General features: G+C 44.8%; 1 protein-coding gene across 6 annotated transcripts in view; it reads left to right on the top strand.

Moving 5' to 3' along the window:
* KAT2B (lysine acetyltransferase 2B) overlaps nucleotides 1-24,479 on the top strand; it is a 942,804-nt gene that overhangs the window by 382,956 nt on the left and 535,369 nt on the right. For all 6 annotated transcript variants that reach the window (XM_069648872.1, XM_069648870.1, XM_069648875.1 and 3 more), the window contains exon 4: nucleotides 4,347-4,436. In XM_069648872.1, coding sequence (XP_069504973.1) covers nucleotides 4,347-4,436 — 90 coding nt within the window. The remainder of the gene's footprint in view (nucleotides 1-4,346; nucleotides 4,437-24,479) is intronic.

Here is a 24,479-nt window from a genome sequence, read left to right as displayed (position 1 = left end):
GAGTGTTCTGAGAGTGTCAGTTGGGCCTGAGCTGGGTGTGCTAGAGGGTGGCCGGTGGGTGGTCTATACTATGTCTCTCTGTCATGTAAATACCTCAAGAGTAACAGGAATCTCACAACTGTATATATGTAAATAAAGCGTACCTGGTTTCTACAAGAAGGGGCTCGCAGCTGGTCTGTGCCTGTCCATTCCTGCCCGCTAGATCTTATCAGGTTGCAGGTTTGAATCCTGGCAAGCTCTCTTAGCCCTTCATCCTTCTGTGGTCGAGCATGAACACTATTAAGTTGGAGGCATGCTCTGTGTGACTGTACACATCAACCTCACTTGGAGTATAAGTACCATATTCTGGAAAGAAACCTCCCTGTTTGGTAGAGGCTCTTGCTCCTGGACATTAAGACATGTGGATGCAGCTCTCTGTAATGGAAATAACGTACCTTTCTTCCTCCAAAATGCAGTCCTCGAACTCTTTTTCTGTCATAACAATACATATGGGGTATATGTTTATAGTGTCAAGAGACTTCCTGGGGGTGAATATGTGAAGTACCAATTCACCTGTTTTGTTATAAGAACGCTCTTAAGACTCTAGGGATTGCCTAAACGGTGCATTGGAGGCCTGTGCGGTTATCTTGTGCATCTAATTCTTAAAATTCAACCAATCTATCAATGTAAGAGCAATGATATTTAATATGCCTGATTCTTGTAGCTACTTGTGCTCCCTGTGAAAATTATCTGCCGCTGTTTAGGCTACAAACAATGCCAAACGTGACTCCCACGACAGTATTACAGACTCTGTGGTACTGGCTTTAATGCTCTGCTGTGGTGTTTGCATATGAAATACTGTAGAATATGTCAACTAAGCTCACTTTTCCCAGAGTAGGCTTCCACCATTAGGGGCAGGCTTTACCAGGTGTTTATTGCTTTTCCCTGCTTTCACAAAACAGTAGGTGGACAATAACTCAGTCTTTGAGGACAGATACGTGAAGCACCCACCCGCCGAGCTGAGTGATGAAGGACATTGGATAGACATTTGTCAGGCACTGCCACAACGGTACTACCTGGTCTTGAGATGGCAACAGTTGGAAAATGGTTTTGTTTCCTGGCCATATGGTAGCAGTGCCTGGGGAATGCCTATCTAATACCTATCCAAAAGCAAAAACTGTTGGCTTTGTCAATGTTTGTTTTAGCAAGACTTCAGTGCAAGGAACAGACGTAAATCAGGTTGCCGTAAGCACACTTAGTTAAGACATTTTTATTACCTCAATGGTGTCGGCGAAGAAGAAACAACACGCGCAAACATTGCGGGAAGCCGATTGAGCATCGATCGCAGCAGAAGCTTTTTTCGCCTTGGGAACTCCCTTCTCTCGTGAAGTGTTGCTTACAGCCGAAGGAACTTTCAGAAATATAGCTTTAGACAATGCTAAGCAGGCACATTGGGTTAAGTATAGTCAGAGCTATGAATCAGGTGATACATCGGGCAAGATGTTGACATGGTTGGAGAAGAGGGACAAGGGTAGCAGGAACGTGAGAGCATTGAGTTATGTTAAAAGGAATGCAGTGGTAGAAGATTCAGATATTGCTGAAATGTTTGCCAAGTACTACGAATCACTATATTGTACCCTACAAGAGCAGTAGTCTGAGAGAATGTACGCTATTGCAAAGGATTCCCTCCCACAGCTGTCGAATCAACAACGTCAGGATCTGCAAGCGTATATCACGGCTGAAGACATAGCCGCAGCCATCTCACATTTACAGACTGGGAAGGCTATGTGCCTGAATGGCTTCCTGCTAGAAGTCTGGAAAAAACCTGATCTTGTTACTGGACCATTACACCACTTTCTCTCCCAAAGTAGGCTGGATGGTATCCTTCCCGTTCAACCTCACGAAACTGCCTGAATACTGTGCCTCATACATGCCAATATCACTCATTAATGGGGAAGCAAAGATTGTCGCGAGAGGCCTGGCCAACCATCTCCTGAGGGTGATCTTCTCCTTAATTCACCTGAATCATTGTGGGTTCATGCCTGCCAAATCCACTTGAGTGAACCTCTGCAGAGTGCATCTAGTCATGGATCAAGCCTCCGAAATACCCAAGTCGATTGCACTTCTCTCAATCGATTTTGAGAAGGCGTTCGATTTGGTCCGGTGGGAGTCTCTATGGGATATTATGTCACACATGGGTTTTGGGCAAAGCAGCCTGAGCTGGACTTGCTTACTTTTGCATCTCACCTGTTGCAGAGGTCAGGGTTAATGGAGTCACGTCCAGGACTTTCTCCCTGGGGCGGGAAACATGGCAGAGCTCCCCCTTTCTCCCTTGCTATATGCCATAGAACCTCTTGCGATCAAACTTAGGATGCACCCTTGACTGGTTGGGATTTCGGTGGGTCTGGGGGACGAAGATCGAGTTTCTCTGTATGCAGATCACCTCCTGATATACACGGACAATGCTTCAGCCTCCTGTCAGGCAGTTACCTGAACACCGACCAAATACCAAGAGTTGCACGGACTTAAAATAAATTGGCTCCATGGGGGTGGAGGGGGAGGAAGCAATTCCACAGGACTGCCTCTGTCAGTAATCCAGAACGGGCTTCACTTGCCTGGGTATTCAGTTGGGGCTCCATCTCTCTGAATTACTTCAGACAAATCTCTGCACCCTTGTTGACAGATTTAGTCAGGATGTTGGGCACTGGAAGCCGCTTACACTGAATCTGCTAGGTAAAGCGTCTCTCTTTAATTTGTTGACGTTGCCAAGATCCCTTTATGTGTTTCAAATGGCCCCGCTCCCTGCCTCAGTCTTTGCTAGGATTGCTGCAACACTTCATGATTTGTTGTGGGGAGGGAAACAGCCACGTATCTCCCTGAAAACTCTGCAACGCTCAGTATGGGATGGTGGTGGGATTGGCCGGCCCAACCTACAACAATACTGCTGGGCCGGGCAGTCGGGTGTGGTAAATGACTGGTTGCATGGGACCCCCAGATTACCCATATGAAAGTGGAGACGGGTTGGATGAAGGGACTGCTACCTATCCAAGGGCTATACAAAGGCCAGCGAGCGCATCGACTACTCCCACAGATGACGAGGCACACTCTCCGCACATGGGCAGGTGCCCATAAATACATAGGATGGGGAGATAAGCCGGCATTGGCCCAACCCTTATGGAATAATGCACACCTACCCAAAATAAATAAAATGGGTCATTTTAAGATATGGAAACGCAGTCAGATACCAACCCTGGTTGACATGGTGATGGAGGGACACCTCCTTCCCTTTGACACCCTCCAAAACACATTTGGATTTCCCGACGTCGAGCGTTACCATTATATACAGTTCGCTCATGCTATGGGTTCCCAGTTTCAATCCCTGGATGGGATTGCACAATGTTCTCCACTCGAGGCGAATACACTCCCCGAACGCATCGTCACTGAAGTCACTTCCAGCCTGTACCAGGTTATGGACTAAGTCCTGAGTCATCTCAAAGAAAGGTGGGAGAGGGATGTTGGTATGCTAGAATCTGGGGAATGGGTGGATGGAAGCATTAATGTTTCTGCGACAAATTGGGATCTCGACCAGATTACGTCTCATACGGTACAAGATACCTCACCGTGTATGTGTATATATGGCATTGTAGTGGCAAGTGACTTTTTATGGCTACTTGAATTTTTCCTCACTGCTGTAAGTATTGGGCTGATGAAACGAATCATTGCATTGCATGTATTTGGGGGCGATGCTTGTAATAGCAGTTTGCCACCTAATCATCGGACAGTTTTGTTGTGTTCCTTATTTGTAAAACAATAACAAGGTGTATTTAAAATAAAGAAATGTGCATTTCACCAGTCGCTCATTTACAGCTGCAATTAAGCTGTTACCACTCAGAAGACTGCTTAGAAAGACATAACACCGACTCATATACAGCACCAAGTGTGATGGTACTGCTTGATACAGCTAGCGCGGAGATCCCAGCAGGCTGTGCTTTGGGTGGCGAGACACAATTAGTGGGTGGCAATGGCCATAGGGATTAGCTTGGCCATGGGCAGGCATTGGGTGGGTAAATAAACCCACAAACGGTGTGTCCCTCCTCACATGCCATCTCCCTCTTACCGGTATGCCGATGGAATCGTTTTGGCTTATAGGTATTAACCAATACTAAAAATGGTGAACTGACTTTAAAATTGCTAAATAACAGCATTAGTTGGCTGACCATGTCATATTATAGGAAGTCAATTATGCACTGGTATATTTTTTGGATTGTTTGCATAAATTAACAAAATAGTATATTAATTTAATTTCCAGAAACGTGTTTACTCCAAAACATATGACACTTATTGATTCTTTTCATTTTTTTGTTTAGCTTTTGAGAAAGTGCATCCTACAGATGGGAAAGCCTGTGGTGGAGGGGGCCCTGGAAAGCCCCCCTTTTGAAAAGCCCAGTATTGAGCAGGTAAAATGACCCGTTAGACTGTTCTTGTGTATTGTGTCATTTATACCGCGCAACATTACCACCACCAGAGATGCTTGTCCGGAAGTTGGTGTATTATGGCTCCCCTGGGAGGAATGCTCTGGCCCACGGTTCCTTGGATCTTCTTGAGGCTTGCTGGGCGTTTTTCAAGGGATTTCTATGGTGGATTGGTAGGATAGATTTCTCTTAGGTTGTGCCTGGGGTCTTCTGGTTCATCTGCATAATCCTTTCTTGTCTACACTTCTGATCCTGTGCTGCAGTGAACTGGTCCTGGTAAAAGGGCAGCCCGGGGGTGCTTAGGTCCACCAGGGGTGAAGAGAACTGCCTCCAGCTTAGATATGTAGATCTACTTTTGGCCTTTTGGTCCTCTTCATGAAGCTGCTTTTTTCAATTGGTTGGCTCTTTTGTCACTCCAACTGCTTCAAAGCGGTTACCAGCCTTGAACAAAGTGGTATTAATAGAAAGAGAGAAAGCAAAGCAAGACATAATCTGACATAATACAGCACATCATTAGAGCGAATAAGACATCGGTATTTGCCGTTATTCGGGTTATGCTCCCGGCATAATTTTCTACATCCTGACCTTCGTATTTTGTAAAGTTTAAAAAATTAAAAAATAACTTTTCTTTCAGTCGTATCCAGTGTGAACCCAACTGATACCAAATAGATACACAACTACGACGTGTGGGAGAATTGCGTGTTGAAGAGCATGAGTGGAGCGGTGGTATGCAATTGAGGGTATCCCACCACTGCAATGGGAGTAATACCTGATTTTATGGAAAGAAGCATCTGTGCGACTGTATGGCATGAAAGGAAAACGCTCGGGAACTTTTGGGACCCCACGAGGCCCTTGACCTAAGTCTGTGGTTGAAAGGTTTTTGGACGATGGAGGTACTTTTGGCTGGAAACATCACAGCCAAATCGGAGAAGTTAAAAGAGACCTGGCAGCAATTTCTAAACTGTATGACCAAAGACTGTTGCGCAGCCAAATGCCTAGTGCGCTTGAGAGTTAGCACTGACCCTTTTCGACATTGACGTTGTTTTTGGGGGGGTGTTGACTTTCTGATATGGCAGTCTGCTCTCTCTGTGGTGGGGGTTAGGTGCTGTATCTAACCTATGTTTGAAGATTTGCAGATCACATGCAGTATTTCTGGAAATCCTCAACCAATAACACCAACCAACCATAGCACATGCATGACTTCGGAAATTCATTTAACACGTTAGGAGTCTCTTTATCTTAGTCTGTTACCGAGTTCTGCTTCAGGGTGGGGTGGGGGCGGGGGTGGTCTCTTCTATGTTATGACAACAGTGTCATGGTGACATGTAAATATAGATCTGGAGATGCTTTCACCTTCCTGCTTTTGTGTTATGTATGCCTTCATTAGGACATTCCTCTTGGCATGGAACTTTTCTGTTTCTTTTGTTCTATCATAAAAGCCTGTTTTTGGCCTAGCTGACCCATCCCCCACCACAGATTTACTAATCCCCCACCACAGACAATACTAATCGTGGTAGGATTCATTTTACATTGAACACTGTAATAGGAGGGTCATTGTATCCATCCACCTCTTTTTGATAATTGGATATTGAAAGCCGATAGTTTTTGTGTGTACCTTAATACTGAAGCAGAGGCACACTGTACAGCCTATGGCCATGTGACTTTACGGTTTCTTGATTGAATGCATAGTGAAGGGGGCCAAAATGAAAGGTTTGTATGAGTGCTCGGATTCAGAAGGGCCCTGCTCGACTTCCACAAAGCCGGCTTGTGCCGACCGCCTTTCTCCCGACTGGCACACTTCCACTGACTGTGCCTACCACTGGGGGCGTGGGGGGAGAAGGGGAGCTGCGGCGGCGCCTGCGATCAGATTACGATGAGATAGACTTTCGCCCACAAGTGTGCTGCCTGAAATCTAGCGAACGTCTGTAGTAATCCAATCCCACCTCCCATCTGGAGACTGTCGTCCCGTGTGAAATGAGACGACGCAGTCCATATTGCAGGGAGGCAGGTGTATACTTAACAAACAAGTGTGTTTTGTAGATGGCACGCTCGCGAGGCTCAGAAATGAGCGCGAAGATGGATTCAGAATGCCCTTGCGGCCTAGAGAAGCATTGGCAATGCAGGGGTGGGGTTGAGGTGATTGGGTTAATACGCCTCGAATTTCTAGTGCCAAGACTGTCCCTAAACGCTAGATGAAGGTTTCCAGTGCCCTTAGCATGGTGCCTTCTCCAGCACTAACATTTAGATGCTCCTAAAAGGAGACTTGCTCTGCTTTCCTGCCACTCCCAAAACAAATCGCTACATTATCAATCTTACTGTTAAAGGGTCCATCATAGACAGCCCTGTCATCCTCATTGTTTAAACCACGTAGAAGCTCAGCCATCTTTCATAAACTCCTTCCCAAATTGTTTATTGCAATTTTAAGTTAGTAAGGTTACGGACTGGGCCAACCCTAGTTTTTGCAGGTCCTGGGTGGCAAAATATGTTTTGCATATGTAATGTGTAGCAGGGTTATCGTGTTACACACCTTATTGGGAGACAGGTGTAGGCGGGCACACAATATATAACATGTACCTTATCTTGTAGCCTGACCCGCCTCTTACCTGTCACCAAAACCCGCTCTCGTGGGTTCAAGAACACCCTGGTGAGCCACACTATAAAGGTGGTGAGGGCAGGGAAGATCAGGAGGTTAGGACAGGACCTTCAGATACCCCTAAGGGGAAAAGACATATGGTATTGTAATTGTCGCCCAAAAGGAAAGGCGGACAAAGGAATACTGCTGTGCGGTTCTTTAGTTGTTAAATGTTCACTTACATACTTTTCGGGTAAACCAGCAGGGTTTTGTGAGTTTGTGTATAAAAGGGCCAAACACAAGATACCGCTTGAATTACTCCTAGCAGCTGCATATCTAAAAAGTAAACACAAAAATATAAATATTAAAAATATCAAAGTCTTTAAAATATATGTACAAAGCCCCTACACTGCACTGTATTAAAAACTATATAAATAAAACCTTACTTACAACCTGTCCAGAGCTTTCTCAAGGCCTCTACTGGCTTCTGCTCGCTTGATGTTATTTCGTCCTAGCACTCTCTCTGGTGTTGGTACATGCTGGCAGTACGGGGTGGCAGGCAGCTGTAGCAACAGCAACAATGTATGGGGGGCCCCAAAATCTTTAAATGGGCGGGGCTGTGTATGTCCGTTGCAGCCCAGCACTCAGTGGCAGCGTGGAGAGCCCCCCCCAACACTACTCAACCTGGGCCATGTCTGCCAGGTGTGGCCCAGGGGTTCAAGTGGGCCACCTGTCGAGTGGGGGCTGGCCCCTTCATTTAAAGTTAGCCCAGAAGGGCTCAAAGCATAGGACGCTCCCTGCTGGGGGAGCACCATTCATTTCAGGGGTGACCTGGCCGGCGGTGATGATTGCTAGCCATTTTGTGGGTGGCAATGCTTGCAGCGCTTAAGAGCCCGGGCAGCGGCAGTGACAGAGCCGGAGCGCCTGCAACCCTTCTGAAGTGTTGAACCGTTGTTAGCGCGGCACTCCTCTCACTCTTACGCTTGTAACCAGCTTTTTTTTTAAATTTAAGAGTAAAGGGACCCTCACGTGGGCACGTGCAAGAGTCCTTTACTATAGCTTTTTCCATATCATGATCCACAGCACAACTCTTGGCGTCAGGGATCCTATGTGGCAATATCATGATCCAGGCTTCCTGGAATAGCGCACAGTATCAGCTAATACATTTCTAGGGACTTATAATTTGGGCAAATAAGCAGTGGCAAATGGTAAAATCTTTTGGAGGGGCGGAAACATTTCCTATGAATATGCTCATTTGACTGAGTGTAGCGAAGGAGTCCGAAGCAACCAAGGGTTGCTTGGGGGCTTTCGCTCCTCTCCAAGAAAATCTTTTAAACAATGGCTTAAAATGGTGCATTTTACAGTATACTATCTTTTAAAATTCTGTTAAAGTTAAAAGCCACACAGTTTGTAATCAGTTTGTAAAGTATGATATGAAAAGATCCTATAAATGCCAAGCCACCAACAGAGCACAGGAGCATTTTCCAACACATTTTCATGATGCCTTTGCCCACAATAAATGCCAGTATTCTTGCAGTGTTAAAAACATATTCATGCTGGCAGTGCCTATTCATGGCCATGCATATATCATTACACAAATCCCCCCATATTAGAACACTTATGTGGCACTCATCATGTTATATTCCCCCATTGTAAGAATATTTATGTTGCCATTGACCTTAACGCCAGTAAAATAAAAACCCAAGTCACAATAAGGAAACATGCCCTCCCCATGTGAGAACACTAATCATGTTGCCTTTGGATTTAATGGGAGGTGTTGGCAGTAAACCCAATTGGTAGCAGTCTGTACCACCCAGATTTACCTGGTAGCTGTGGCTGAGCAGCCATACTACTCTCAAGAAGAGTTATACAATATATAGAGTATACAAAATAGGTACAAAGATACAGTAGCACAAGCAAACACTGACCAGGGCTTGGGTATAAAAGTATATAATTATTTATTTAAAAACACACTTTGTAATATACACTAACTAATATGGCAAGCAAGTTCAAACACAGTCACTATTAATATATATACATCCCTGATTACTTATTGAACAAGTCTTAGTAAAAACACCACTTATTTTCAGACAGAGATGAGCGCTTAACCTAAAATGGCACTCCAATAAGTTAGTTAAAAAGGGTGTGAAAAAGGCAGAATTAGGGAGGTACACAATACCAACACTTTGAGGAGAACCAGAGCAAGTCAGAAAAGGCAGAGTCTACAGAGGAGCAAGAAAGTCATAGGCCAGGCCCACTCTTGGAGAGAGCAAGACGGAATGTGTCCAAGATCACACAGTTGAATAGTACTTTAAAGCGTTGTTGCACATAGTTTGAAAAGGGTTGGATTAGTTCAGAAAAAGTTAGTTAGCAGGTCCCAAGTCACCCCAGGATAGAAAGTCAAGGATTTACGGGACACCTTGAACAGTCTGTTGCAAGGGAGACCAGGCGGGACACAGTACCTGAAATGGTGAGAAAGCTCCAGCGGGGGCAGTTGTGCCTGGCAGCGGGTGCAAGTCGGTGCTTCGTCCAGGGGAAGAGAAGATCTCGACGTGGAGGAAAGCTGGAGGTCGTTGCACTGCCAGGGAAGAAACCAGCCGCGGAGTTTCCCGATTAAAAGGTACTACCCTTTTATTCGCGGTAGTGGTGAAGCGTGGCTATCCGGCCGCCGGGGTGCTTGGCACGGGCGATTCGACCACGAGACGATCCAGGAAGGCGAAAAGTAGGGCAAACTGGTTATCCCCACCAGTTCAGAGGAAGAAGACTCTCCGGGATGAAGATCTTCTCTGTCGTTGGGAAGTGGTGAGACGGTTCAGCAGGGCTCCACCGGTGGTGTTGTCGTTGCAGCTTGGCTCAGCTTCTCCCTCTTCGGATTCTTTGGTCCTGTGGTGACTTCTGAAGTTCCAGTCCCCAAAGCCCTGCTTTTATGCAGAAAACCCCCATTTATCAGTCCTAGCTGTCACTCAAACATGCTGAGTGGTGAGCCGGGCGGCTCACCACTGGGCCAATCACACAAGAGTGCGACTTGAGTTGCTGAGGCAACTGTCAGAAGAACTGAAGTAGTGGATCCTGCAGGAGTGAAGCTGGCCCACCTAGCCCCCTAAGCCTGCCTGCTCAACAACACTGCTTCTTAAAACTATTGGCCAGGAAACCCAAGGGGAAAGCGGAATGGATAAAACAACAAAAGACAAGAACTCCCACTGCAGGTACTTCAGACCGTCTTCAAGGAAAGTTTAGCTCAAATGGGATGATCCTTAAAGAAAATACAACTTTAAATGAATCAGTCTTCTAATCACTACTGACCACTGTCTATTATATTTTCTCAAATAACTTTTACCTGTTGCCTAAGCTTGATTTGCTAATAGGCTACTTCAAAGAGATGTATGTTGACTGTAGATCCTTTAGTGATATCTCTTCTATTTGTCTTTCTGCTCCCTTGCTCTTTTTAGTATCTGGTAATCCTGAATTATTAAAATATATCCAAAAAAACATTATTGTTACTATTGTCTAATTGTTGTGTGAACTAGGAATCATAAATGCTAAAAGAAATATGTGTAAGGTAATTACCTTTTGTTTCTCTGAAGACTCTTTAAAAAATAATCCTGCTGTAAAATGTATTTATGCTTCAATTCCTTTTACGAAGTAAATTAGAAAATAATGGGCCTCATTACGACCCAGGCGGTAAGTTACCGCCTGGGTCGTACCTTTACCACCATGGCGTAAACTATGTTTACGCCATGGTGGTTGGCGGACCTACCGCCCCATTCCGAGGTTGGCGGGGCGGTAAGTCCCCATTAACCCATTTACCCTTCCCCATTCCCATTTTTGCCCCATAGGGCATAATGGGAGTGGGGAAGGCGTTAATTACACCACCGTAAATTACGGTGGCGTAATTAACAACAAGGTCCCTTAGCGCCATGGATTTTAACACCTGCTAAAAGCAGGTGTTAAATCCTCCATGGCGCTAAGGGACCTCGGAATCAGGCGGTAAGGGTCGGCGCTGTTTACACCGCCGTAAACCCCTTACCGCCTGGGTCCTAATGAGGCCCAATGTTTCTTGCTAAACTTGTACTTCTCTTGAAAGAACTCTTAATTGAACAGGAATAAACAATAGCTCGCAAATGCTGCGTTAACGGAGCCCAAAACACTGTCTTTAAATTGTCTTTCTTTTCCGTTACTACTACGTATCAAAAAATGAGGAAAACAATGAAAACTCAAAATGGCCGCGACGTACGCGCAACGTCGTTAGGTCCTTTTCTCTAATCGCGCTTTCAATCCACTGAAGTACGCGGCGCGAGCTCGAAACCAAAAACGAACCAGACGTTAGTTATATATATATATATATACATATATATATATATATTAAAGAATTTTGTTAATTGTTAAAAAACACGGCGAAACGAACTGCGCGCCTTATTAATATAGATAACATTAATATACACCAAAAAAAAATGAATTGTTGAACTTTCTTTATATGAATATATTATCATCAAAGAATCCTTGACTATATCTTCTCAAAAATGATATTACGCTCAAGTGCTAAAAACGAAATGCTTATTTAAAGTCTTTAAATGAATAACATTTCAGAAAAAATTAGAGTCTTCACTTAAGATTCAGAAGTCCACTTAGCTTATCAGTGTTCTAGGAACAAGGCTCTTCACTAGCTCAGCAAACTGATTTACTCTGGAATTCTTCTACTGCAGGCTTCTTCTTCTGTTACTTGACTATTATACTTTTAGAACTCTCAAAGGATATTTGACTCTTTTAAAAAGGGTAACTTAAAGTGGAAATTAACTGGAGCTAACTAATATATGACCTACTCGGATGCATACTTTAATGAAAGGCAGTTGAGAATTGTTATTAACATTCTAAATGACATCACAATGTTACATACTGTAAACTGAACCAATCACTGCTGTGAAAGTGTTTCACCATCTTGGCTTGGGGGCATTTCATCTTTCTAAATGAAAGTTAGTTAAGGGAAATGAAAACAAACTAAAAAGAAATGCTCTATTCTCAAAAACAGCATCTAGTTTAATATTTCAACCACCTTCCCTTTCTAACTTTACTGGAATAGTATTTGACATACCCTATTCTCCTAAGAATGTGAGATAAGAAATGTGCAAACCTCACAGCAACTCAGTTCAGGGTGCCTAAACCCCCCTCCCACACATCCTGTAGACCCAGACAGAGTGGCACCACTTTTGGAGGCTTCTGTGGAGAAGCCCGCCAAAAAGTGGAACAAAGGGCTCGATTTGGGTTGGAGTTACAGAGGCGAACACAAACGGCATTTTAAAACCGAGTCCTGGCAAAAAGACCCAACCGGGGAATAAATATGAAATAAATAACCCCCTGGTATCTTTAACATTTCGCGTGGTAACCACTGCCACCAGTCAGAAACTCGACGCGGGGGAACTGCACAGTGCCCCCTCGAAAAACAGACCCAGGGGTAATCTAATTACCCCTACAAGTACTTCCACAATATGATGGTTTGTACTGGTTCTGGTCACAATTTAAGACTAGTAAAGTCAATGGTGAGTTTACATGCCCTGGGAGACAGTAGTCAGTCCCAGGGTATGGAGTCTATGTTTGGGGGTCACTATGACACCCCTGTGTTACTGCACTGAGGGTGCTGTGTGACACACTTACCAAAAATACATGAAACCCTATGGAGTAAAAGACCCCATAGCCCATAAAACACATTACAAAGTCAAAGGATATCTCAAATCATGTCTAAGAGTGGGAGAAAAAGAGTCTCACTCTTAGCAGGAGAAAAAAATAAACCCCAAAAATCCAGCAAAGCTGCTGGGGGACTCACTAGGTTTGGGAAATTAGCCTTAACAGAGAATTCTCCCTAACAAATAGGAGTACAACCTTCCATGCCACAGTAAGACCCAGCTAAGCTAGCCCCACTGTAGTATTCCCCGTCGCCCCCAGCCCACCATCACATAAAAACACGAAAATTGACTTTCCTTTGCCCCAAAACATGCCATGCTCTTGTCAAAAAATGTTCATGCTCCAATGCCCCTCCCCAGGCCCCAGCTTGCATACACACAGATACACATAGATACGGGGAAATTGAGACACATGCACCCACACAGCTGATCTGTCATTCACACGAGCACCTGGAACATTTAGACTGTGCGCTCATTAACATGCTCAGTCGCACCATGTACACCATTCACACTGCATTCTTAGGTGTGCACTTGCAGACACCTCCTAGCATACAAACATGCAACCACTTACACACTCCCTCGCATGCATGCACACATGCATTCATACATACATGCATGCACACACACATTCATGCACACACATTCATACATGCATAGATCCCTGCATGCACACAAATATACTTATTTTTAGTTCATGGTAATTATTGAAAGCATGGGCCATGTAAAAGCTGAGCCAGCAGTTAAACTTTTAGCTGCAACATGGGATTGGGGGGTCCGGTCTACTGATATCGCCTGGGCAGCCTTTTGTCCTCTGCCTCTACGTTCACTTCAATTACTGTTTTCTCACCTTGGAGAGCGGTATATTTGCTTAAGTAAATACACTGCTCTCTGAGGTGAAACATGTGACAGGTTCTTGCTGGCAGAGCCTGGGCTGAGCCTGGGCTGCGCATAACAGCAGAGTGATTGATGCCTGCTGTGTCAAAGTGGGGCGGCGGGCGGGGTGGAGGGTTCTTTAGCCCTATCAAGCCCATACCTGGAGCCCCCCCTGTGCAAAGACGACTTGATACATGGACAAATCATGATTAAGTACACTGATACATATGTAAATCCTTATAGAAATAGGTTAAGCAGAAAGACTACCATCCCCCTCTAAAGTTAAGACTACAAATACCAGAATGGGGTTCAGGTAAAGTTAAAAAAGAATATGGCTTGCGTTTAGGAAATGTAATTTCAAGACTTAAAGAAAAAGCACAAAAAGATGACTTGTCAAAGCTAACTTTGTCGTTTGACAAAGGCACACTTTATTTATGATGTGAGGAAAATGTCATATTCTACAAAAAATGCTTTTTTCTGTGTCAAATAATAACACATGAAAATAAATGTGATAGTTTAACACTTCTTTACTGTGAATGTTTTAAATGCCTTTGAAAAAAGTATATTTTGGGAAGCTAATGGGTTCTTTATTGTTCTTTTGTTTATCACTGAAACGTTAAGAACGTGTTGTCAAAAACAAGGGTTACACCATCACGTCTAAATGACCTCCACTTTAAAAAGCTATGCCGAAACAAAAAGATGTTGTAAGCCACTAACAGGATGTGATGTGCAGTGGCTCCTGAGCCACTAGAGAGCTGATGACATTTGTCTCCATGTTTGTAGGGGGTTGGGAGGTTACAGTTCGGCCATGATAGAACAGGTAGAAACTTGGTATTCACCTGGTAGCTGGGGCCTGTGAGGCCCCCATGATTACAGTGCCCTGGGCTATGGCACAGATTGCCCCTGCATATGGTTGTCCCTGGATACATACTTGTCTCCCCAGGGCATTCTGTCACGTCGTCACCGCGCCCACCCATCTCTCACTCCCCAACATACCTCACGCAGTCCTTGATTTTCTTCTGACAAATGCGCATTGAGGTTTCTTGTGGTTCCAAGTGGAGCAGAGTTTTATGTTTTTCTCCACTTTTTGACCCAGCCACATTGCCCTACATACAAATAGTGCACTGTTTGTAATACAGTTTCCTTCCAAAAGCACATATCCAAAAAGACAACAAAAAAAAAAGTTGATCCCTTCATCCCCCTGCATGACTTCCCCATCGTGGTCCAAGCCTTCCCTATCTCACACGTAGACAAGAGAGCCGTCCTCCTTACTGGGCTTCCAGCCACACGCCTGGGACCTCTTAAGGTTGTCCACCATGCATCAGCCAGCCTGATTACAGATTCCCGCAAATTGAACAGGATCCAACACTGCGCAAGGTTCACTGGCTCCCCTCCCCAACAGGATTATATTTAAAACTGCCTACATCACCAACAAAGCAGTCTCAAACGAATACCAATATACGGTGTGGCTAAACTCCACACATCTGGAGTTGCTCTAACCTCATGTAGCAAAACTAGCTAAAGTGTGGAGTTTAAGCTAACCCATAGAAAGAGGACTCACAAGCAGTCCTTCTCCTGCCTTGTCTGACCATCTGGAACTCAACCTCAGCAAAGGCTCGAAATACCCCACCCATCCTTTCTGCAAAACAATACAAATGTGGCTCTTTCAACAATACCTGCAGGACAATTAGAAATCCCCATTTCCCTCCACCATCAGTTCTGCACTGTTGTTTAAAATATGAAGCCCAATGCTGGGAAAAATAACAAAATGCTGTTGTCTGCTGCTGACCCTCAAAGGGCGTGTCTCTGCTCATGATATGATATGGGTCATTTATAACGTGCCTGTACACAAGTGTTTCTAGGTGCGACAAGACATGGTAGGGAAGACAGAGGGAGGACAAAACAAATGGGCTTACTAGGCATTGTGTCATTCGGATCATGCAAGTGTAGGGGGGAAGGGAGAGGAGAAATGCCAGGGGGAGTGAGGGCAGCAAGTGCAATCAGGGCAGCATTGCTCTGAGTAAGTGCAGCCAGGGCAGCACGGCTCTGGGTATGCAGGGGACTGTAGGGTTGCAGATACAGCACTTAAGTACGTGTTAGGCCTGGAGGCAGTGGAGGAGCCTGGTGCCACTTGAGATTCTGAGGGTAGCCAGACACCCAGTCAGCGCAGCAGATAGGTAGGTCAGCAGAGGAGAGAGAGAGAAAGCAGAAGCGAAAAGGAAGATCTTGAGCTGCTTCTAGAACCTCAGGTGGTCCGGCTCAAATTGTTTTTGACACAGGCCACAGAGGCAATCCTTTTTCTGGTTGCCATAACAGACTTACATTAAGTACATGGGATGTGAGTGGCTGTTTGCGTGGGGTAGAGGTAGGATGTGGAGAGATGAGAATAGGGATGCATGCATAGGGTGGTGTGGTAGGTCAAGAGAAGGAGACAGACCAAGTGGTGTCATTTCACAGTATGTTTTTTATTAAAATGATAAGAAAAGTCCTGTCTATCCTTACTCTAAGGGGGTTCCCTGCCTAACGCAAAACTAACTATAGTGCTCGTCGTCAACAGTGTAGTCCAAAGCAATAGTCTGTCTTCCATCCAAAAACGAATCTATGCTCAACCTACCACTTTATCAAAACAACAAAAGAGGCCCAGGAGAATGACTTCATTCTCCTGGAGGAGCTTTCACAGCTTCAGTAAGCTATTTTTTAAATAGATGTTGGTTATTTAATGAACACATTCTTTCAGTTCGTCTAGGGGACTCATAGCCCCTGAACCTCCCCATTTCTCCTCGAACAAAAGTCACTTGGTTTTTCAATTTAGGGTTTTGACCCTTTTCCTTATTGGCAACTTGGAGTGCCTCTTTATTGCTTCCCTCACGTGTACTTGGATGCTGTGATCCTCTACTATTCTTATTCAGTTGACTCTCTTTCCATTCAGTTCCTTTGCTACTTGTTTCTTCACTGGGATGAGTAAGGTGAATCCCTCTGTGATTCTCCTGCCTATGAATGATTATATCTTCATTGGGAAGATTAGGCTTATGTATTCAGACTCTTATGAATTATTGCTGGTTCACTGGGATAGGTAAACTGGGTCTCACACTTATTTACACACTTTTGAATAGTTACTGCTTCACTGGGACAAGTAAGCTATGTCCCGTACTTATTCCCATACTTCATAATAGCTACTGCTTCACTGGGATGAGTATGCTGTGTCCCATACTTCTTCACATACTGCAGAATAGGTACTGCTTCACTTGGAGGAGTAGGCTGTCTCTGTCCCTTCCTCACGTGTTCCCTCCCCGGGTCTCCCGCCTCTCCCGTTACCTTTCTCTATATTAGTGTCACTGGTTGGTAGCTCGGTCCCAGCTTATCCATCTGCTTCAAAAGCGTTTCTGTGTTCCTTACGGTCCTTCGTTCGTCTCCAGTGTGGCTGCATGTTGCCACTTTTGGAGCAGTCTCTGCATCGTTCACGGGCCGCACAGTATACCTTCCACAGGTCACACCACTGCTTGTCTGCTGCTGCTTCTGTCAGGTTTAGTTTCCCCAGCGTGACACAATCCCCTGTGTCTCTTCTCTCCAAGGTTGCACGTCCCGACAGAGGATCTTCAGTTTCGTGCTTGCATTCGGCACGTCCCAGGTTTGAACTTTCCAAGCCTTTCTCTATGATTCCTCAACTCCTTCTCCTTTTCAGAAGAGAAGGAAAAATGAGCTTATTTGAGAAGATCTGGGGTAAATGTATTCAGCTATGCTAGACTTGACATTGTACTTGTGTATGTGAGGGTGAGGGGGGTGAGAATGGGTTGTTGTGAATTTTATTGGGGGTTTGTCTTGTAATGTATATATTTGTTTCGTGAACTGTTTTCATATTTTTGGACTTACTGTTTTCTGGATTCTCCAGATCTATATGATTTTGCTGTTTTGTACATAAACTGTTAAAATAAAAAGTAAAACAAAAATATATATATGCTTCTCCTTTTATTACGCTACTGTGAGGCTGTCTCAGTATCTAGCTGTAGTCCTTTCTTTTTTTCTTTAAACACCTTTTTATTAGTTTTACAAAACGTACAACACGATTGGACACTATTCATAACAGGCTTGTGTGAACACAAGCAAAAGGTAAGTATCGTGTCACACTACTAGTTTTAATACCTGAGAGTACAGTTAACTTTTAAGGGCATTCTCCCATTTACCCCAAATATTCTGAAATGTATCGGGGCAGCCCTGTGTATTATACACTATTTTCTCCAATGACATGCAAATATCAACATCTGACACCCATTTATTGTATCTGGGTTTCTCCGGCTGTCCCCTCCTCATAGCAATGCTATGTTTAATTAGAGCAATAGCAGTAGAAAGGAAATATTTCTCATAGCGGTTATATGAGGTGTCCCCCCCCACATCTTCAAAAGCAGTAACTTTGGTTTGAAAGGTATGGCAGCCCCCATGGCTGCTGCTAGTCTGTCAAGGGTCTGTTCCAACAAGCGGCGTATCAGTGAGCATTCCCATAGTGCATGAAAAAAGGTTCCACCTGTGTTTTTACATCTGAGGCACCACGAATGAGCAACCTACCCATACCTGAAAAGCAACGTGCGCAAGTAATATATCGTGTGCAAGATGTCCAGTTGAATAAGCCTAAGTCTAGACGAGACCGCCACCTCATGTGGGAACATCAGTGCCTCCAACTATTCCTCTGGCTCTATGCTCCCCACATCCGTTTCCCAGTTAGTCTTGAATCTGTAAAGGTCATGGGTTGTAAAAGATGTTACAACCTGGTATAGTGCAGAGGTGACCTTTGAGGAAATAACCTCCAGCAAAACGTTCATCTCAAGAGGCAACAAGGGTGGAATCTCCCAAAAGTCCCTTATTTGTGTGTGTAGGGCGTGAGAGAGCTGAGCATAATGGTACCACTCAGGTTCAGGTAACCCATGTGTATGTTGTAAATCCTGAAAGGAAACACGGCTCCCATCCTTTATAATATCGTTCAGGGTAAGGATATTGCAGCAGATCCAACACCAGAGCGTACCTATCTTTTAGAGTTCCGGTAGTGTTGTGTTGTGGAAGGAGGATTGCAGAAACCCTGTGTGTAACAGTGCTGGATCCATGAATGAGAATCACATGCGGTTCATTCAATTTCATCAAAAGTCAGGGCACTTCAATGTATATTCAGTCTTGATTTAATCAGAGATCACATGAGGAGAGCCAACACGTGTTTCTACCGAAGGTCTTTATCAAGGCTGTACAAGTTGGTGGTGATGTGTGAGTGAGTTGTGGTGATATGGTTCGTTTTAGTGACATATCACAACGCAGCATGTTACAAGACATTCAATGAAGTGATTTAACAGGAATTATCCCATGTTGTATTGTGTGAATTGTGGATGAGTCGTGTTGTGACATGTTTAACACCAACATTTGTTATATAGATGTACATCATTCATATCAGAATGGATATGGTTTGTATAAGATGAACAGAAGAAACAAAGATAACATATTTTAGTACATATAATTTTGTATTTTACACAAAATAGAAATACAGGCACCAAGGAAGGCATCACAAGCAATTTGTGGAGAGGAGGGGAAAAACGAGATGCTGGTTAGCACTGATCACAGGAATTAGTATGAATATACTAAGTATCTGGTCTGAGTGCTTACCAAAATATAAGTGTGGATGCGGTCCTTAAATAGGGGATGCTGATTAGCAACTGTAGGAGAGAAGAAGACAGGTATGGACCAGAAAATGGCCTATGCCCAAATTGTTCTAGAGCTGGAGGTGAAGGTGGGTTGCCGATGTGGCCTGAAAAGGGGTGCAGTGTGTTATGCAAAAATCAGGGCGAAGCCTGTGGGGCACAGGGTTGCCAGTATAGCATTGTTAGTAAGCAGGTGCCTGGGCTGAGTCTGAGTGCGTTTGGGGGTCCCGAGTGCGAGGTGGAGGCATGTGGGCATCACGGGTGGGGGTTGGATGGAAAAGATCCTGGTGCCAGTGTATGTTTCAACCATGGCACGAGGGCGGTGGAGAGCAAGCCAATTGTTGGAAACAGACGAATTGTATTAGCGTTCGAAGAACGCAGGCAGGCGATTGCTAGATTTAAAAAAGCACAGTGCACGTGCCGACTGGGGAGGGAATGATGACGGCCGCTCGTGTCGGAGGTGTGTTGAGCTGGGGGCAGGGGTGAGGGCAGTGGTGTCTGTCCTGGTCCGCCCTGTGTGGTGTGGCCCTGAGGTGCTGTGAAGGAGGCCAATGTTGAGTGAATCAAGTATTCACTTGAATTAAGTGTGTGCATTGCGTGATGCAGTGCCGAACGGACGGCTAGCTAAAGTGGGTTCAACGCAAGCAGTGGTGCCGTGGCCTGTTGTGAATGGCATGGGGTGGAGTCGAAAACGCAACAAGGGTCAGAGCAAGGGGCCTATGGTGGTGCTAACCTGTGGAGCCTGCGGGGCTGCAGGAACAAGATGTACAGTGATCTTTCGATTCATGTTGTGTTGTGCTACAATGGTTGTGCAAGTGTAGGTGTGTCACCCTATCCAATACTTCTGGTCATCTTCTTCCAAACCTTTATCATACGTCGGGTTGTGCTAGGGAGCGTAAAGTCCCATTTTCCCGCATATACGAACTGGAGCAGTGTTATTTCCTTCATCCATGCCCTCTCAGCCCTAATATGAGGTAGTAGGGGGTCCCAGTGCAACCAATAATTAACCGTCACCAACTGAGCTGTCCAATAATATCGTTGAACGTTGGGGAGCCCGATGCCTCCTTCCCACACTTAGTGCTGCAACATAGTTGGTGCAATTCGAGGTTGCGAACTCCACAATAGACGTTCTCTAAGCGTTGTATCGACTCTGTCGAATTCCATTATGGAGATGACTTGAGGGGCATTTTGAAGTGTAATGAGGTAACATCACCATATTAAAATAAGGCGGCTCTTCCCAGTAGCCTTATCAGAAAAGATTTCTAGTGTTTTGTGTCCTGAACAGATCGATCTGTAATGGGGTGTAAATTGCACAAAAGAAATCGTGTTTGATCAAGATCTATATGTCGCCTGGTCTCCCCGGAACAATTTCGATTTCTGCCAATTTACACTGAGCACACTGAATGCTGCGTAGGCTTGAAGTCTTCATGTTACTATCGGGGCAGAATGTCTTGGGTACCTCAGGAAGATCGACATGTCGTCCGTGTATAATTACACCATATCTTCATATGCCGTTGGCCAGCGAAATCCTGCCTATGTTTGGTCCGATCTCAATTTATTTGCAAGGGGTTCGATGGCCAAGGTATATTTGAGGTACAGAGCTTGATGAGGAAATAGCCCAGTTCCCCTTTGTCATCTTTTCTAAATGTCTTGAGCTGTTTATCTATTTTTTAATTGTGAGCTGAAACTGAGAAGTATGAATGGCGAATAATTGCTATGATGTTTGTCTAGTATGGTTTGACATTAGGAAATGGGTGAAAAGATACAATATGATTCACAACCTGTTATCTCCATTCACTTACTTGGTGCAAAACACGCTCCTCTGCTCTCCTCACCACGCATAAGGATACTTTTCTTACCCTCACCAATGCCACATCCTTGTACATCTACCTCATATTTTCTGTCTGCCCCTACATGGATAAGCTGTCTTTAACTCTCCAGGTCATGCTTCCCTCCTAAACTCTACTCAATTTCCTTCTCTCTCTCTCTGAAAATTACTTTTTCTCCAATTTCTCCTCTAAGATCAAAAACATAAGTCTTGCCTCCTCTCTCAAATCCCTCTCCTATTCCTTCTTCTCCTTGCTCCACTCTCACTTACTTGTATCAATTTACCCTCTCTTCCCCTACTTTGCTATCACCGATATTCCACTGGTTTGCTTCCATTCATCCTTTTGCACCCCAAGCAATAAAGGAATGTGCTCCTCTCAATTGCTGTCCCCTCTCTCATCTCTTCAATCTGTCAGTATGAACTGGAATCTTCTTTGCCTGCTATAAGATGACTAAGGTCATACCCATTTAATATTTTTTTTTACTGTGAATCCTAATACTCCCTCTTTTTTACTGACATATCTCTCTTCTGCTCCACTACTTCTAAATCTTTGAGTGAGTTGTCTTCAACCGTGTCGCCAACTACTTTGGAGAACTTGCACTGACCCAGGCCATCCATTCTGGAATTCGCAGTAAACACTCCACTTAAACTGCTTTCTCATGTTTATAACGCTATTGCCATTGCACCCCTCTTTCCTCCATGCTCCACCTATTGGATCTTTCTGCCATCTTTGATTTATTTATTTTTTCATTTATAAAGCACGTAAAAACCCACAGGAATCAAGGCGCTGGTTACAAAGAGGGGTATAGCATATGAGGGGACAGAGGGGAGAGCAGCAGATGCAAAGAAAACAGGTATTGTTTCAGTTGAATAGACTGGTTTTGAGTTGTTTCCCGAAAGGCCAGTATAACGCTTCAGCCCGCAAATGCGGCAGCAAAGCGTTCCAGGGATGGCTGCAGTGGTTGGAAAGCTAGAGCCTCTGGCTTTCATGCTCATAATTTGTTGAGTGGTCAGACGGTGACTGTATATTGCTCTGGTTGGTCTAGGATGAGTGTTTGGTGATTCTCAGCAAGAGGGAGAGTGGGCCAGGTTTGAGAGGCAGCGGTGGGTGATGGAGAGCATTTTTAACTTAATTCTTTCTCTCACCGGTAGCCAGTGGGTTGCTTTTCTATAGGCTGACGCATGGTCTCGTTTGGTCAGGTTGAAGGTGACACAGATAGCATTGTTGTGCATGATCTGGAGCTTGTTGAGGTTGCGATGCGAGGTGCATGGCAAGAGAGAGTTGCAGTAATACAGTCGGGAGCCAATAACTGCTTGAGTGATGTTTAGGCGGTCTTGTGTGGCAAGGAAATATTTAACTGCATTCAGGAGCTTGGTGGTATGGGATGCAGATGAGACAATGGCACTGCCATGCCGGGTCATGCTAAGGCTGGACTCCAGGTAGACTCCCAGGCTCTTGACAGAAGGAGAGAGAATTAATGGTGAAGGACTGATAGGCGGGGTTGATACTGTGAATTATCCCTCTCGAATCTAAACAATTTCCTTCCTTGACTTCAAGGACACGGTACCTGACTGAGTTGGCCTGCTATACCTAAAACTGCTCCTTCTTTATCTGCTGGTACTCTAGCCACCGCCTCTTTTAGCTCCTTTTTACGTGGGTGTCCACCAAGTTTCATTCCTGAGTCCACTCCTCTTCACCCTCTACACATCCTCCATGGGTAAACTTAATTTCATCCTTTGGTTTCCATCACCCCCTCTTTGCAAATCTTCTCCTATCCTTCCTTCACTGACATCTGAATGCATCACAAATGTCTCTATCGAGAGACAGATGACTACATCATTCATGGCAACCCCCGGCTCAATATCGTAAAGGTCAGAAACGTTATTCACTGAGATAGCCAAATCACCCATACTCACAAGGAGGTGCAGCAAAAGACGAAACCAATGTGAGCTGAAGTGAGCTGGCGAAAGTGACCAGACTTACGATAGAAACCTACACGCATCCATTAGCCTTGAAGTACACCTGTGCACAACAACAAAAATACGCACATTGTTGCAGTAAGGAGAAGTACTTTTTGCACAACGAACGTTCGGGAGATTGCTGACTCAATTACAGCCTGCGAGTCACCAAGGACTCTTGCTGTTTCACGTTTGCTCCCTGGAGGGGGCGGAGCCTGCTGGCGGTCACGTGAATCATCACGTGACTTTAATCCACTTTGAAAAGCACCCACATTCACCCTTGCGGTGCGTATTGTTGCAGTAAGGAGAAGTACCTTTTGCACAACAAACGTTCGGGAGATTGCTGACTCAATTACAGCCTGCGAGTCACCAAGGACTCTTGCTGTTTCACGTTTGCTCCCTGGAGGGGGCAGAGCCTGCTGGCGGTCACGTGAATCATCACGTGACTTTAATCCACTTTGAAAAGCACCCACATTCACCCTTGCGGCGTTCAGCCCAGCCGCGGAGTAAAGGGTGGCGCAACTCGCAGCTACCAGAACTGTTTAGCAGCTGTTTGGCGTTGAGTGGCGATCTTGTACGTAGAGGTAAGACTGAATATATGGCCGATCTCGGCCCTCAGACACGCTCTAAGCTAAAACACTCCCTGATTTTGCGAGACTGTGCCGTCAATAAAAATATGTTGGGACTTCAAGGAGATGGGGATGGGGCAAAACTAACTGAGTCCTTGGATGGCTATAATTGGTCAAGGAGGGGGACTGAAGTGCATGAGGATGTTATCCCCGGATCTCAAAATCCTACACACTCACAACATAGTGAACATTGTACCTCGCCCGTACATATCTCGCCTCACTTACCATCACGTAGCCTCCTGTTGTCCCCAGAGCACCTCGCTACGAAGTACTTGCATACGCAAGGGCTGCTAAGGTAGTCACAATCGCGATCTTTGATAATAATGCAGCACTCGTATCCAGTGCCGATACTCAAGGTGACGATGGTCTAGCCAATGCTGGTATAAATGCCTCGCAGGATGAGGCGGAGGTCTCGCCTAGCGAGGCAGTTAATACAGCAAAGGCTGACTGTGAATACAATATGAATAACGGCGGAAACACAGATGCGCCAGTTGACAAACACATGGAAGACAACTCAAACACGATTGAAGTGAACATAACTGCCTTTCAGTCACCATTTGACGTAACTGACATCGAATTGTTGGAGATGGAAGTGCCCATAATCAATAATGATACAAGACTTTTAAAATGTACTTTCCCTGAAGAAACAGAAGTGGCTAGTACCAACATGCAGCAAACAAAATTGAACAAAACCAATGCCATGGTTTCAAAGGAAGACACAAATGACACGCCGAAGAATATCATTTCAAATGTAAAGAGTGAGTTGGGTAAAAAGATGTTAACCAAACCAAAAAAAAGCAGAAAAAGAAAAACTGTG

This window comes from Ambystoma mexicanum, chromosome 2q (genome assembly GCF_040938575.1).
Source record: "Ambystoma mexicanum isolate Mex_15411 chromosome 2q, UKY_AmexF1_1, whole genome shotgun sequence".
NCBI lineage: Eukaryota > Metazoa > Chordata > Amphibia > Caudata > Ambystomatidae > Ambystoma > Ambystoma mexicanum.
This window is presented reverse-complemented; position numbering and strand designations above follow the sequence as displayed.